A 13,313-nucleotide genomic window follows, 5' to 3' on the forward strand; every position below is an offset into this window, starting at 1 on the left:
GGTATGTAGTGCGGAGCGTTAACCGCTACACTACTGCGCGCCTTTATTTTCCTGCACAGACAGAGGGACATGCACATCGTGAGTGGGATTGCAGGCAAGAGGAAGGATTTTTTGTATAAAGGAGAAATGAAACAAGGAAGCAGGGTACAGGAGAAAATTTACTTCATTTGTCATCTGAGCTTTGCGTTGAGACATCGGCACAGAAAAAGAAGAATGTCTGAACCCAGGACTTGAATTGGGAAACGGAGTGAATGTAGTGGACAGCTAGAGCCAGTTCATATGAACATATTGGCGTTACACCGGTGATGCGCGGTGCAAAAATAAATTCGCAATTTTTTTTGCGCGGTGCCACAAGAGTCAGGAGGTCATAATCCCAGTCAGAAAGTCTTGCAGGGGTGGCGGTGATGCGTCAAAATCGGTTCTCGTGATGTCGAAGCAGTCGGAAGACGAATGTTATGAGCGGCTGAACATGAAGCTTCATAGTCTGTTGCCGAATAGCACCCAGCCTGATGACTTTTTGGTCAATGTTCCAAAGGCATATTTGACTCATACCCTAGACTTGGTTGAATTTGAGACTGATTTATGAGGACCGGTGTGTCATGCTGCACCAGTGTACTGCCAAATACGTCCATATACCTGTTCGGGCATGACTGCATGCATGACATTGTCACCAATTGTTACTTGAGTCGACCATCTTCCACTTGGTCTCCGCACACCACAAAGGCAAACGGAGAATTAGTGAGATTGTAACAGGATGATAAATGTTACCAGTGAGTGCACTTTTTTATGCTCACAGATTGTGACTGTGTCCATGCTGCTGATCCATGTGTTAAAGTAGTAAACAAAATGTGTTATATTGTAACTAGCTTTACTACCTGGTTTCGCACGGGACTTGGAATCTTGTCTTGTATGAATTTCATATTCCCTTATGTTTAACTGAAAAACGCTGAAAAAAATGTATGCTTACAAGAAAGAAAAAAAGCTGAAACAAATCAATTTAACTAAATCGTATGTTTTTCACTGAATGAAAAATCAACCTTAACCCACTTATACGTAAGGTCGATTTAGGCAACTCAGGGAGGGAATGACGTGGCGAGCTGAAATTACAGCTATTTTGCTGTGACTGTTCCACCTGAAGACGGAAACTTGTGTTGCCTCCGAAACGTCGTGATTTTATCGTGTTTTAATTGATTTTATTTTACCTATGTGTCTTTACCGAAAAAACAAAGAGCTCAAAATAGTCGCGTTCCCTTAGAAATTCCAGACAGCATAAGCTTTGCAAATTTCATGACGTCACAGGTCAGCGTTCGAGAGTTTTTTCTGCTTCACACAAACAGATTAATAGCGAGATGAAAATAGTCACGTTGACTTAGAAAATCGAGACAGCTACACTGCGCATTTGTGCGGGATACACGGCCTACGTGGAGGGTGGGGGGGGGATCCGAGAGGTCAGCAGGCACACTTCGTAATGCTGCCGCATGCGGGTGACATCACAGATGTCACGTCACCGCTCACTTGCCGTGCAATATATTATATGCATTATTGCGCCCCCCCCCCCCCAAATGCAAAAGTATATTTTTAGACTTTTTGCATTGTGCACAGTCTGGAAGCTACCGACATGCCAAATTTCAAGTTTGTTGCATGTTGGGAAGTATGCTAAACATTTTGAACAGACACACATTCACAAATTTCCCTTTTTTATATATATAGATGTAATTATCTCCCAATGCATTCAATATATAGGTGTGGGAGAGTGCTCTACCTGGTGTGGACAAACCGTGTCCGTTGAAGGGGTATCCGAAGCAGTTTTGTACTCTGGAGTAATTTTGCAAGTCTGTTTGCGAGGTGGCTCGGTGTCTTGGGACTCGGAGCGCTGAGCTGGCTGCCTTTAAATCCGGTTCTCAAAGGCATCGAGTTGACCGTCTTAACCTGATCACCAAAGACTGCAAGCAAAAAAAAACACACAATTTGAATTTTAACCGAATTTTTGAAAATGATAATAATCTATCGAAGTTATCTAGGCAGCATTTCTGTGACGTAAAAAAAACGTTGACAATGTTGTTTGGTCGATTTATCGCCCTGTCGTGGGGGCAGCAGAGATGGGCTTCGGGCTGTACATGCAGCAGTCGCACGATGCGCTGGTCACACAGCAGGAGTGCGAGATGCGGCTGCTGGAGGCCGTGCGCAAGCATGTGGCGACGCGCGCCAAGATCGACCGTGACTACGCGGCCCAGCTGCAGCACCTGTGCGCCCAGACAGAGCGCCCTGACCTCAGCCACGTCAGCCAGGTCGCCAAGGTCAGCCGCGTTGCCACCCCGCATTGCCAACCAGGTGATAGGTGGCCACCAGGGTCAGGAGGTCACCGGGATAAAGCAAGTCACCAGGGAGACAAGGCAGTTTCACTGAGTGCCACATTGTAGGGGAAGTCAACAGTGGTTGTCTTATGGACTCTTCCCCCAATATAGGAATGTGGAATTTCGACCACTGGCCCTACAGGGCTCTAAACGGGATAAGCACCACCTCAGTTCTCATTTGACCAGGAACTCACACTAAGTTTTATATGTACAGTAAAACCTTGGATTGCAAGTAACTTGGTCTGCGGGTGTTATGCAAGACGAGCAAAATTTTTTAATAAATATAAATTTGATAAACGAGCGAGGTCTTGCAATACGAGTAGTACGTATACGCTTTAACACGTAGGCTTTCGCGACCAATATGTATTATTTAATAATACGCATTACAATTCCTTATAGGGGAAACACATACTAATTAACGGATTACTAACGTAGCATATAATCACAATAACACACATTACAACTAATTACTAATCTACAACTCATTACTAATCATAACCATTGACTGATTACCAATCGATTATATAATTACAATACCCCCCCCTGCCTCAAATCACTGCACTTGAAATGAGTTAAATGATGACGTCACCCTGCTGCTCTATTTAAGACCGGGAGCAAGCGAGGGCTTTACCATTCTGGCGAATTGCCCAATGATGCTGGATGTATTTACCAGCGAAACGTCGTACTCAAACTGTAAATGTTGTGGATTCACTCTTCCACACACCGGTGGGCTAAAGTAGTGAACTATTTGTCTTTTGTCACCGTGACACTTTTTGGCTGATTGGCCGTGTCGGGTGGTGGAGGTTTAGGACAAATTTAAAAATAACACGATCTAACCCAAAAACCTTTATTATGAACGTATACGCTTTGTCTGCCGAGCGTCACGTGATTACAACTGATATACGAGTGCTTTGATATACGAGTGCTTTGGATTACAAACACGTTTTCGGAACGAATTATGCTCGCAATCCAAGGTTTTACTGTAGGTTGAATTCTTTCGCACCGTACTTATCCAACCGTGCTATCGGAGGTGAATGTTTTGACATTCACAAAAGCAGTTACTTACCAAAAGAACCAAAGAGTATTCACAAGAGAGGTTACTTTTTTAATTTTACTTTTGTGAAGGAAATAGTTGCACCTAGACTCTTATATATGCAAGCTGAAACCAATGTTATTATGATGGTTATGATGAGGACTCTTTTTGAAACATACCTCTCCATTGCACAACTTCTACAAACACACACACACAATCTCAGTCGTGGGCGAGCATGGTGCAGCAGACGGAAGCGCTGGGCAAGGCGATGCGCCGGCAGTCGGAGGAGTTGACGACAGGGCCGCTCAGCAAAATTGCGACGCTCATCCGAGACAAGCAGCAGCTCAAGAAGAGCTATATGGAGTCGTACCAGCAACTACGCCTAAACCTCAACAAGGTGCGGAGCACGCCCATTCTGCTACAGTCTGAGAATTCCACCAGAGAGCCAACCAGAGACCCCACCAGAGACTCAGTCAGACACACAATCAGGGACCCATTTAGATACCTCTTCAGTGCCAGCCTATCAGTCTATTGTCTTGAGATCCTATCAGAGACTTGTGAGAGAGCGTATTAGCTCGAGACCCCATTGATAGACCGGTCTGTTGTTGTCTGCCGCTTGATGAGCGTTTCCCCCACAGGTGACGGTGACTGACATGGAGAAGGTGAAGGGCCAATACAGGCAGGCGTGTAAGGACGCCTCGGCCATCAAGCGCAAATACGGCGAGGCGGTCACCAAAGGAGGTTGGTAAATGCTATTATTTTTTTGTGCTCATATGTAAAATGTGCTGTGATTAATGCCTTAATCATCATTAGACCTCCTTTGCCAGTACCAAAATGTAATAATAGGGTTTTTCCCTTTTTTTCTGGCAACAAAACTGAAACCTTTTTACCAGGATTCATGTCTGCATTAACCACAATGCCTGCAGTCAAAATGCAAACAAAAAACATACTATGATAATATATGCATTGTCCTTGAAACTGATTGGTCCACACCAAGGGATGGCTTTCTTTTGAGCCTGGACCCAATTGGTGCTCGACCAGATGACGCCTTTTGGCGTATGTTTTTTGTTTGCATTTTGACTGCAGGTATTGCGGTTAATGCAGACATGAATCCTTGTAAAAAGGTTTCAGTTTTGTTGCCAGAAAAAAGGGGAAAACCCCTATTATTATAATGCCTTAATCTTTTAAGTTTGTGTTTTAGTTTTATGTCATCACCAGTTCATCGAGTTGATTGTTGAGCCCTTCATATTATTGGCCCCTTTTGTGATTCTGTTAAATTCCCGAGCCTCTTCATTCTCAATCACCTTTTATATTTTACTATCTTTACAACCCGGCTTCGCCCAGGACTTGGATTCTTGTCTTGGATTAATAAACGGGCTACGCGGAGGGTGGGGGGGATGCGTGACGTCAGCAGGCACACTGCGTGACGCTGCCGCATGCGGGTGACATCACAGCACAGATGTGACATCACCGCTCACTTGCTGTGCAAAATATATCCATTATTGCGCCCCCCCCCCTCCAAAATACACAAGTCTATTTTATACTATTTGCATTGTGTACAGTCTGGAAGCTACCCATATGCCAAATTTCAAGTTTGTTGCATGTCGAGAAGTATGCCAAACATTTCTAACAGACACACATTCACGAAATTCCTTTTTATATATAAATTTGTGCTGACATAAATAATTATGATTCAACCAGTAACGTTTCGCACACTAGTATTCGCTCGCTGTCGGAGAGAGAGAGAGCGAGAATGGCTTAATTGCGCGAGGAGTAGGAGCCACAGAGAAGTGGGAAGCCAGCGGCCAGGCGTGAAGGCAGCCTTCGTTATGGCCTTGTCTCACCACCGGTGTTAGACCAGACAACACCAAAAGGCGAACAATAAAAATACAATGCAAGTATCAGAGCACTTATATATAGTTCACACATGTGTGGATCATGCATTTGCAAAATCCACATTTGTGTGATCACCAAAAGATTGCCACCACAGTACTGGATTACAGGCATGTGTCACCACCGCCCACCCATTAAACCTGGCTCTCAAGAAGTCATCCTTCACAACAATCGCATATCATAAGGAGTGAAACAAAATGTTTTGCCCGCATTTGTAAGGAACCACCTCAATATGAATTCTACAAAAGCAAAAACATCAGGTATCTGCTCGTACACAGCTTGATGTGTAACACCAGCGATAACAATAACATACCAGGCACCTTCCATGTGATCGGAGAACATGCAACACGCGTGTCTGCACATCAACTAGTACGCAGATCAAAACACCCAGAGCATCATTTGTGATGCTTATGGTGTGAAATTAACTGCACTTGGGTTTCATCACAACTTCACATGAGTCTATGGGTTTCTATGTTAATCTGTTGGTCTCTGTACGAGTCTATGGGTCTCTTAAGTGCCGCCAACTCACTACATTTGAGAACTCGGTTTAATCACAACTTTATATTATTATGTATGTATGTTGAACTTCTTTCACATCGTACGTGGCCAACCATGCTAATCGGAGGTGTGGTGAAGAACAACCGACTGATAAGGGCCACTACATTAATTTCTTGGTTTCTGCATGTTTGTGAGTCTCTCTATGTAAGTCATTGGTAACCGATCTGACACCATCACCTCGCTACACACTGAGAACCCCGGGTTTATTTGCGTGCGGCGCCTGAAACTCGGATTAGAACCCAGAATGTCAGTGGTGCCGTCTCGGCATCTCTGACCTCTGAGCCGCCCCATGGTCACCTCGCAACTCCCGGTTAAGTACCCCCTCAGCCCACCCACCGGCCCACTGGTCCACCCACCGGCCAACCCAACGGCCTCGCCCGCTCACCCGCCCACACCCTGTCCTGCTGTAGGTGCCAAGGAGGCGGAGAAGGTGCGCGATAAGTTGGTGAAGGCAACGCTGAAGCTGCACTCGCTGCACAACGCCTACGTGCTCTGCGTGCGCGGAGCCCAGCTGCATCGCGAGGCCTATTGCAGCAGCACCCTGCCGCAGCTGCTCGACTCCCTGCAGCACCTGCAGGAGGACGCTGTCGCGGTGCTGTAAGTGTAGCGTACATGCGCGCTTGCGGAGATCAATCCCTTCGCGGTCGATAAAAATACATTAACGGCGCTTTGTCCTGTGCTAACACTGATAATTGGCTCTTGTTATAAGCACCTTTCGCGACATCTTGAGGCGCTGTGCTTGAAAAGGATGAAGACAATGAAGACAATTGGGTTGGCACACTCAGAGTCAGACGTGGGTGTGGGGGGGCACCATTAGGGAGCTCCACATCCAGGTAGGGGGGGGCACCAGTAGGGAGTTCCACATCTGGTTGGGGGGGGCACTAGTCAGGAGTTTGACATCTGGGTGGGGGGGGGGGCACCAGTAGGGAGTTCCACATCTGGGTGGAGGGGGGGCACCAGTAGTGAGTTCCACATCTGGCTGGGCACCAGTAGCGAGTTCCACATCTGGGTGGGGGGGGGGGGCGCCAGCAGGGAGTTCCACATCTGGGTGGGGGCGGCAGTAGTAGGGGTTCCACATGTGGGGGGCCACTTCGGTAAACTACCAATCACCCCAAGGACATAAGTGATGAGGTTGATTTATCCATCGAAGGGCACCATTGGCAGATCTTACCAACCTTTGCCGGGAGGCATGATATTAACTCCTTGCTCCTGGATGTAAAGTGGAGGCGGCCTTCTCAAGACCTTGATAAATACGAGCAGCAAGATATTAACTTCCACTCGGCTACAGAAGCAGGGAGCCAATGTATGTATTTTTTGTTGTACTTCTTTCGCACCGTACGTAGCCAACCATGCTAATTGGAGGCGCAGAGGACAACAAACTAAACAAAGCAGTTTTAATGAACACTACGTAAACATAATTTCGTTTTATAGTTTATATTGGCAGCCTTCATAGGTGGTCACTAACAGGTGATCGCTAACAGCACTGGCCCCTACAGTCTGTTAAGGCTCAACGGGGGGGATTTTTGCCTTTGTTTTGATATTGGCAGCAAAGAGTGTCTACTCGACTACCTGCAAATGACGAGCCTGGTGCGCGACGAGGTGGTGAGGATGCAGCAGAGCATGGCCGAGGCGGTGGCCCTCATAGACCCCGGCACGGAGTACGACAGCTTCATCCAGCAGCACAGGTGAGGCGATGCCACAATCGCCGCTGCCACAATCGCCGCTGCCACTGCACGATGGCCGCTTGGGCGGATGCCCTTCTCTCCCCTACTCAGTCTCGTTTGTCACTCTGTCACCTGAATCATCTGCATCTCTTGTCTATAGCTCTCATCTCTCTCGTTCATTCCTCTTTTATCTGTCTTTATCTCGGCTAGCCATATCTCTCTATAAACCATATCTCCCTATTCCAAGGACACCTCCGTTTAGCGTTGTTAGCTACGTACAGTGCAAAAGAAGTTCTGCACACATACATACTCTCCATAGACTAACACTACCTATAGACTCAACATTACACCTCCAATTAGTGTGGTTGGCTGTGTATGATGCAAAAGAAGTTCAACGTACATACGTACATAGCCAATATGGGGCCCACACGGCACCACCAGTTCAAGACCCCTGCTGTATGATCTTAAAGTCTTGGGCTGTACCTTGAGATACAGCACTTATAAATGCTCAAATTTCATCATAAAAAGCTGCTACTGAGAAGAACCAGAAGATGCTTATTACTCTTATCATTGTTTGTTAGCCCATAAAAGCTGCACTGAGTCTCATCACTTTTTAAAGAGGGTCCTGCCAAGTTTTTGCAGCAGGGCTTGGTTGATGCTGCTACGGGCATCCCCAACCATGTAATTTTTAGGTAATTTTTCAGCATTGGGGTGTTTGGCGAATTCCAGTGATATCGAATGTTTTATTTTAGCTAGCTCCCCCAGGCATTTTAGGTGGCCGGGTGTTCAGTGGTCAGTGCCTAGCTGGCACTGGGTTTGAATTTAGGTGTCAACCACATGTGATGAAAACTCGTTTTAATCAAGTTAACTGAACTATAAGGAAGTTAACTGAACTATAAACTATTTTTCTTTTACCAGGTAAGGTCCACTGAGCAACATAGCTCTTTTTCAGAAGCGACCTGGCCACTAATCATAGCTCAACGAAGTGGGTTTTCATGTGGAAATTTAATCCAGCCAAATACTCTAAACGCATGTTTCTAAATGTGGAGGGAAAAATCGGTGGACCCGGAAATAAATCCATGAGTCCACGACGAGAGAGAACATGCAAACCCCTAATTTACAGATGTCAGGGTTGGGATCGAACCCACGACCTCCTGCATACCAAGCGTGGTAGTTAACATCTAGCCACCGCAGCACCCTTGATGGTGTCAGCCCGGTCACACTTTTAAAGGACAATTTAGAATATTTTTTTGGATTCTAATCGTATGCGCTGTTTTACTCATTGTGCTAACAATAGACACGTCGTCCAATGCCTGGTAATTTTTCCCTTCCTTCCCGTCTCATTCCCTTCCGCATCATGTCAACTCAGCTCCCAACCGCTGCACCTGGCTGGTGTGGAGTTTGACGTGAGCATCACGGAGGACGGACCTGAGGGCCTGGAGCCCAACCAGATCGTGCTCAACGAGCTCACGCTTGAAGACCTGCAGCACAGGTGGGACACGGCTTGTCCGCCTGCCTGCTCGCTCGCTCGCTCCTCGCTTTAACCCTCTGTGTGTAGGAAACGGATGCTGGTCCACTCTTTGTTCGCCAAGCGGTGTCGCTATTCATTGTCAATCAGGATTAGCAGCACCTCGGTCGAGGGCAGAATGGGGGCTGTCATCATCATGCAAGGACGCTGCGGTGCTTAGATGTTAACTACCTCACCTGGTATACAGGAGGTCATGGGTTTGATCTCAACCCTGACGCCTGTATATTTGAAATGTGTGTGTCTTTCTCCCCGTGGTCACGTGGAATTTTCTCCAGGTCCTTCGGTTTTTCCCCTCCACATTTAGAAACATGCATTTGGAGTATTTGGCTGCTATTAATTTCCACATGATAAGCCACATCGTTGAGGTATAATTTGTGGCCAAGTCGCAAGAGCTATATAGCTCAGTGAGCCTTACCTGGTAAAATGAAAGTAGTTTAGTTTATAGTTAATATCTGCTGTGATTATTAATTTCCTCATTAATGATCCTGCTGTTTGCGATGTTGTAATCCGTTCTTAAAAGTTTGGTAATTTTTTAACTCACTGGTCCACTTCTCCATCAGCATGGCTTTGGTGTTGGAAAGTGGCGCTTCTCAATCTTTTTGATTCCCCGGCACTTGCTTTCCAGCTTGCTCGACTTTTGCGGCACTAAGAATCAACAAAAATTACTGTGCGTCCTTTATCCAGCAGTGGATTGATCATGTCTGGTTTGTGTGTGTGGGTTTGGCGGCTAAAACACAGCAAGTCGGCGCAGTAGGAGGCACAGGTGATGCGTCGACCAGTCATCTCAGTTAGTCTGCCGATGGCACCTGAGTCTTGTCCCGAGACCTCCTCTACCAGCGGGCATTCGACACTTCACGTGGCCTTAAAGTGCACATAGCCTGGCACAAGCACTGTGGTGTCATCACCGCCACTTAGTGGCAAATGGCGGTTGGCCACTATGGACGGACTCGGTGCCATCATGGAAATGTGGAATTACCACAGTCGCGTGTTTAGCTTTCCCCCTCGATCAGCGAGTGTTTGCCAGGCCTCGTCGTGGATTCTGTTGGAACCGGGGACGCATGAGGCTCGGGATTAATCACTCCACCTGGGGGATTACTCTGCTCAGCCAATTAATTAAGAGAGAGTAGTGTGTTTTGTGTATGTTTTACTCAGTGTGCGGGTACGTGTGTGTGTCTGTGTTTAATTGGTAATTGTTAGGATGGCTGTCTGTCTACAGTGAGGGAAAAAAGTATTTGATCCCCTGCTGATTTTGTACGTTTGCCCACTGACAAAGAAATTATCAGTCTATAATTTTAATGGTAGGTTTATTTGAACAGTGAGAGACAGAATAACAACAACAAAAAATCCAGAAAAACGCATATCAAAAATGTTATAATTTGTTTTGCATTTTAATGAGGGAAATAAGTATTTGACCCCTCTGCAAAACATGACTTAGTACTTGGTGGCAAAACCCTTGTTGGCAATCACAGAGGTCAGACGTTTCTTGTAGTTGGCCACCAGATTTGCACACATCTCAAGAGGGATTTTGTCCCACTCCTCTTTGCAGATCTTCTCTAAGTCATTAATGTTTCGAGGCTGACGTTTGGCAACTCGAACCTTCAGCTCCCTGCACAGATTTTCTATGGGATTAAGGTCTGGAGACTGGCTAGACCACTCCAGGACCTTAATGTGCTTCTTCTTGAGCCATTCCTTTGTTGCCTTGGCCGTGTGTTTTGGGTCATTGTCATGCTGGGATACCCATCCACGACCCATTTTCAATGCCCTGGCTGAGGGAAGGAGGTTCTCACCCAAGATTTGACGGTACATGGCCCTGTCCATCGTCCCTTTGATGCGGTGAAGTTGTCCTGTCCCCTTCGCAGAAAAACATCCCCAAAGCATAATGTTTCCACCTCCATGTTTGACAGTGGGGATGGTGTTCTTGGGGTCAAAGGCAGCATTCCTCCTCCTCCAAACATGGCGAGTTGAGTTGATGCCAAAGAGCTCCATTTTGGTCTCATCTGACCACAACACTTTCACCCTGTTGTCCTCTGAATCATTCAGATGTTCATTGGCAAACTTCAGACGGGCATGTATATGTGCTTTCTTGAGCAGGGGGACCTTGCGGGCGCTGCAGGATTTCAGTCCTTCACGGCGTAGTGTGTTACCAATTGTTTACTTGGTGACAATGGTCCCAGCTGCCTTGAGATCATTGACAAGATCATCCCGTGTAGTTCTAGGCTGATTCCTCACCGTTCTCATGATCATTGCAACTCCACGAGGTGAGATCTTGCATGGAGCCCCAGGCCGAGGGAGATTGACAGTTATTTTGTGTTTCTTCCATTTGCGAATAATCGCACCAACTGTTGTCACCTTCTCACCAAACTGCTTGGCAATGGTCTTGTAGCCCATTCCAGCCTTGTGTAGGTCTACAATCTTGTCCCTGACATCCTTGGAGAGCTCTTTGGTCTTGGCCATGGTGGAGAGTTTGAATCTGATTGATTGATTGCTTCTGTGGACAGGTGTCTTTTATACAGGTAACAAGCTGAGATTAGGAGCACTCCCTTTAAGAGTGTGCTCCTAATCTCAGCTCGTTGCCTGTATTAAAGACACCTGGGAGCCAGAAATCTTTTTGATTGAGAGGGGGTCAAATACTTATTTCCTCATTAAAATGCAAATCAATTTATAACATTTTTGAAATGCGTTTTTCTGGATTTTGTTGTTGTTATTCTGTTTCTCACTGTTCAAATAAACCTACCATTAAAATTATAGACTGATCATTTCTTTGTCAGTGGGCAAATGTACAAAATCAGCAGGGGATAAAATACTTTTTTCCCTCACTGTATGTCATGGTTCTATTTGTATATTTGTACTCTTTGGTTTTATTCGGTAAAATCACGTAGGTAAAATAAAATAAAACAATTAAATCACGACGTTTCGGAGGCAACACAAGCTTCCGTCTTCAGGTGGAATAGTCGCAGATATTCTGCTGTGACTCTTCCACCTGAAGACACAGATATTCTGCTGTGACTATTCCACCTGAAGACGGAAGCTTGTGTTGCCTCCGAAACGTCGTGATTTAATTGTTTTCTTTTATTTTATTTTACCTACGTGATTTTACCGAATTAAACCAAAGAGTATGAATCCTTGCAGTCACGAAAGCTTCAAATCTAGAGTTGTATATTTGTGTTTGTTAACTGTGGTCATTTTAATGTCTATGTATCTGTATTTAGTTGTTTTAGGTTATTGACTATATTTCTATCTGTTAATTCTTTCATTTTACTGTCTGTTAACTATTTAATATCAATATTTGTGTGTCTATTTAATCATTATATGTTGACTAGCTTCTTTGCCCGTCTTCGGACGGAAGCTGTAATATTTACGAAAAAATTTAGAAGAGTATAATTTTAGCTTGTGTAAATTAAATGGCGGTAAATCTTGCACAAAAGTACGTCATCAAACACTTCACTGCATTTCACTGTAGCACTGGATATAACTGACCTTCGATTTGTTAAAATTCACTGCTCTGATACTTTATTCTCTCCTGCTTTCGGTCGCTGGGGTTGAAATAAATTGGAATTTTAAGCAATATATGCAAAATCACCGAGTAATTTCTATTTTACGATAATGTAGAAGCATAAATTAGACTTACCTTTTGTCTCAAGTGCTGAAGAAATAAATAAAGACACCAAATCCACTTTGTGGCTGTGTACAATTTTTTATTAGATTCACTTTCAATAAAGAAACGTCAAACTTAAAGCGAATTTGCGAATAAAATTATTTCCGCTCGACCTTCTTTTGCGCGAGTGTAAAATTCCACCCGCTCATGAATATTAATTACAGGGAGGGTGCGGGATGTGGAGTGACATTACGCGCGTTACACACAAACATACATTCTTGGTTCAAAGCTTTCGTGATGGCAGGAATTACTCTACGCTTCAAATCTAGTTTAAACCACCTCTACGGGGAGGGTTTGTCGTGCTTGTTTGTTTCACACTTAACTTCGAATTTAGCAATCTTTCGAAGAATGTAATCAGCCAGGCTATGCATTAACTGTGTGCTAACCGACTGTGTTGCATTGCATTAGATTTCCTCATTTTACTAAATTTGCTTTCTACCGTGCTTGTTTATTTGTGCATTCTCTCCGCCGACCGCTATGGGCAGTAATTCCACACAAGCTCCGTGCTTGTTTGTTTAGAAGTCCAGTGTCCAGCTCGTCCATCCCCCTATGGGCAGGAATTCCAGACAACTCCCCCTCTGCCCCAACCGCCCCACTCTCTCTATTTAAGGCCTCGACACAGGGACGT

At 45.3% G+C, this 13,313-nt stretch overlaps 1 protein-coding gene across 4 annotated transcripts in view; it reads left to right on the forward strand.

Moving 5' to 3' along the window:
- Positions 1-13,313, forward strand: part of LOC116955054 (tyrosine-protein kinase Fer-like) — a 92,132-nt gene that overhangs the window by 20,597 nt on the left and 58,222 nt on the right. For 3 of the 4 annotated variants that reach the window (XR_012929696.1, XM_032976004.2, XM_032976006.2), the window contains exons 3-8: positions 2,098-2,297; positions 3,611-3,784; positions 4,026-4,128; positions 6,249-6,435; positions 7,386-7,523; positions 8,872-8,994. Coding sequence is in view for 3 of the 4 variants with exons in the window: in XM_032976004.2 (XP_032831895.2) it covers positions 2,100-2,297; positions 3,611-3,784; positions 4,026-4,128; positions 6,249-6,435; positions 7,386-7,523; positions 8,872-8,994 (923 nt within the window). In the remaining variant the exon portion in view is untranslated. Of the gene's footprint in view, positions 1-2,094; positions 2,298-3,610; positions 3,785-4,025; positions 4,129-6,248; positions 6,436-7,385; positions 7,524-8,871; positions 8,995-13,313 lie in introns of all 4 variants that reach the window. The other variant, XM_032976005.2, reaches the window with a different exon arrangement.

The sequence above is a fragment of the Petromyzon marinus genome, chromosome 57, assembly GCF_048934315.1.
Source record: "Petromyzon marinus isolate PM22_M1 ecotype Great Lakes invasive population chromosome 57, UKy_Petmar_22M1.pri1.0, whole genome shotgun sequence".
NCBI classification, from domain to species: Eukaryota; Metazoa; Chordata; class Hyperoartia; order Petromyzontiformes; family Petromyzontidae; genus Petromyzon; species Petromyzon marinus.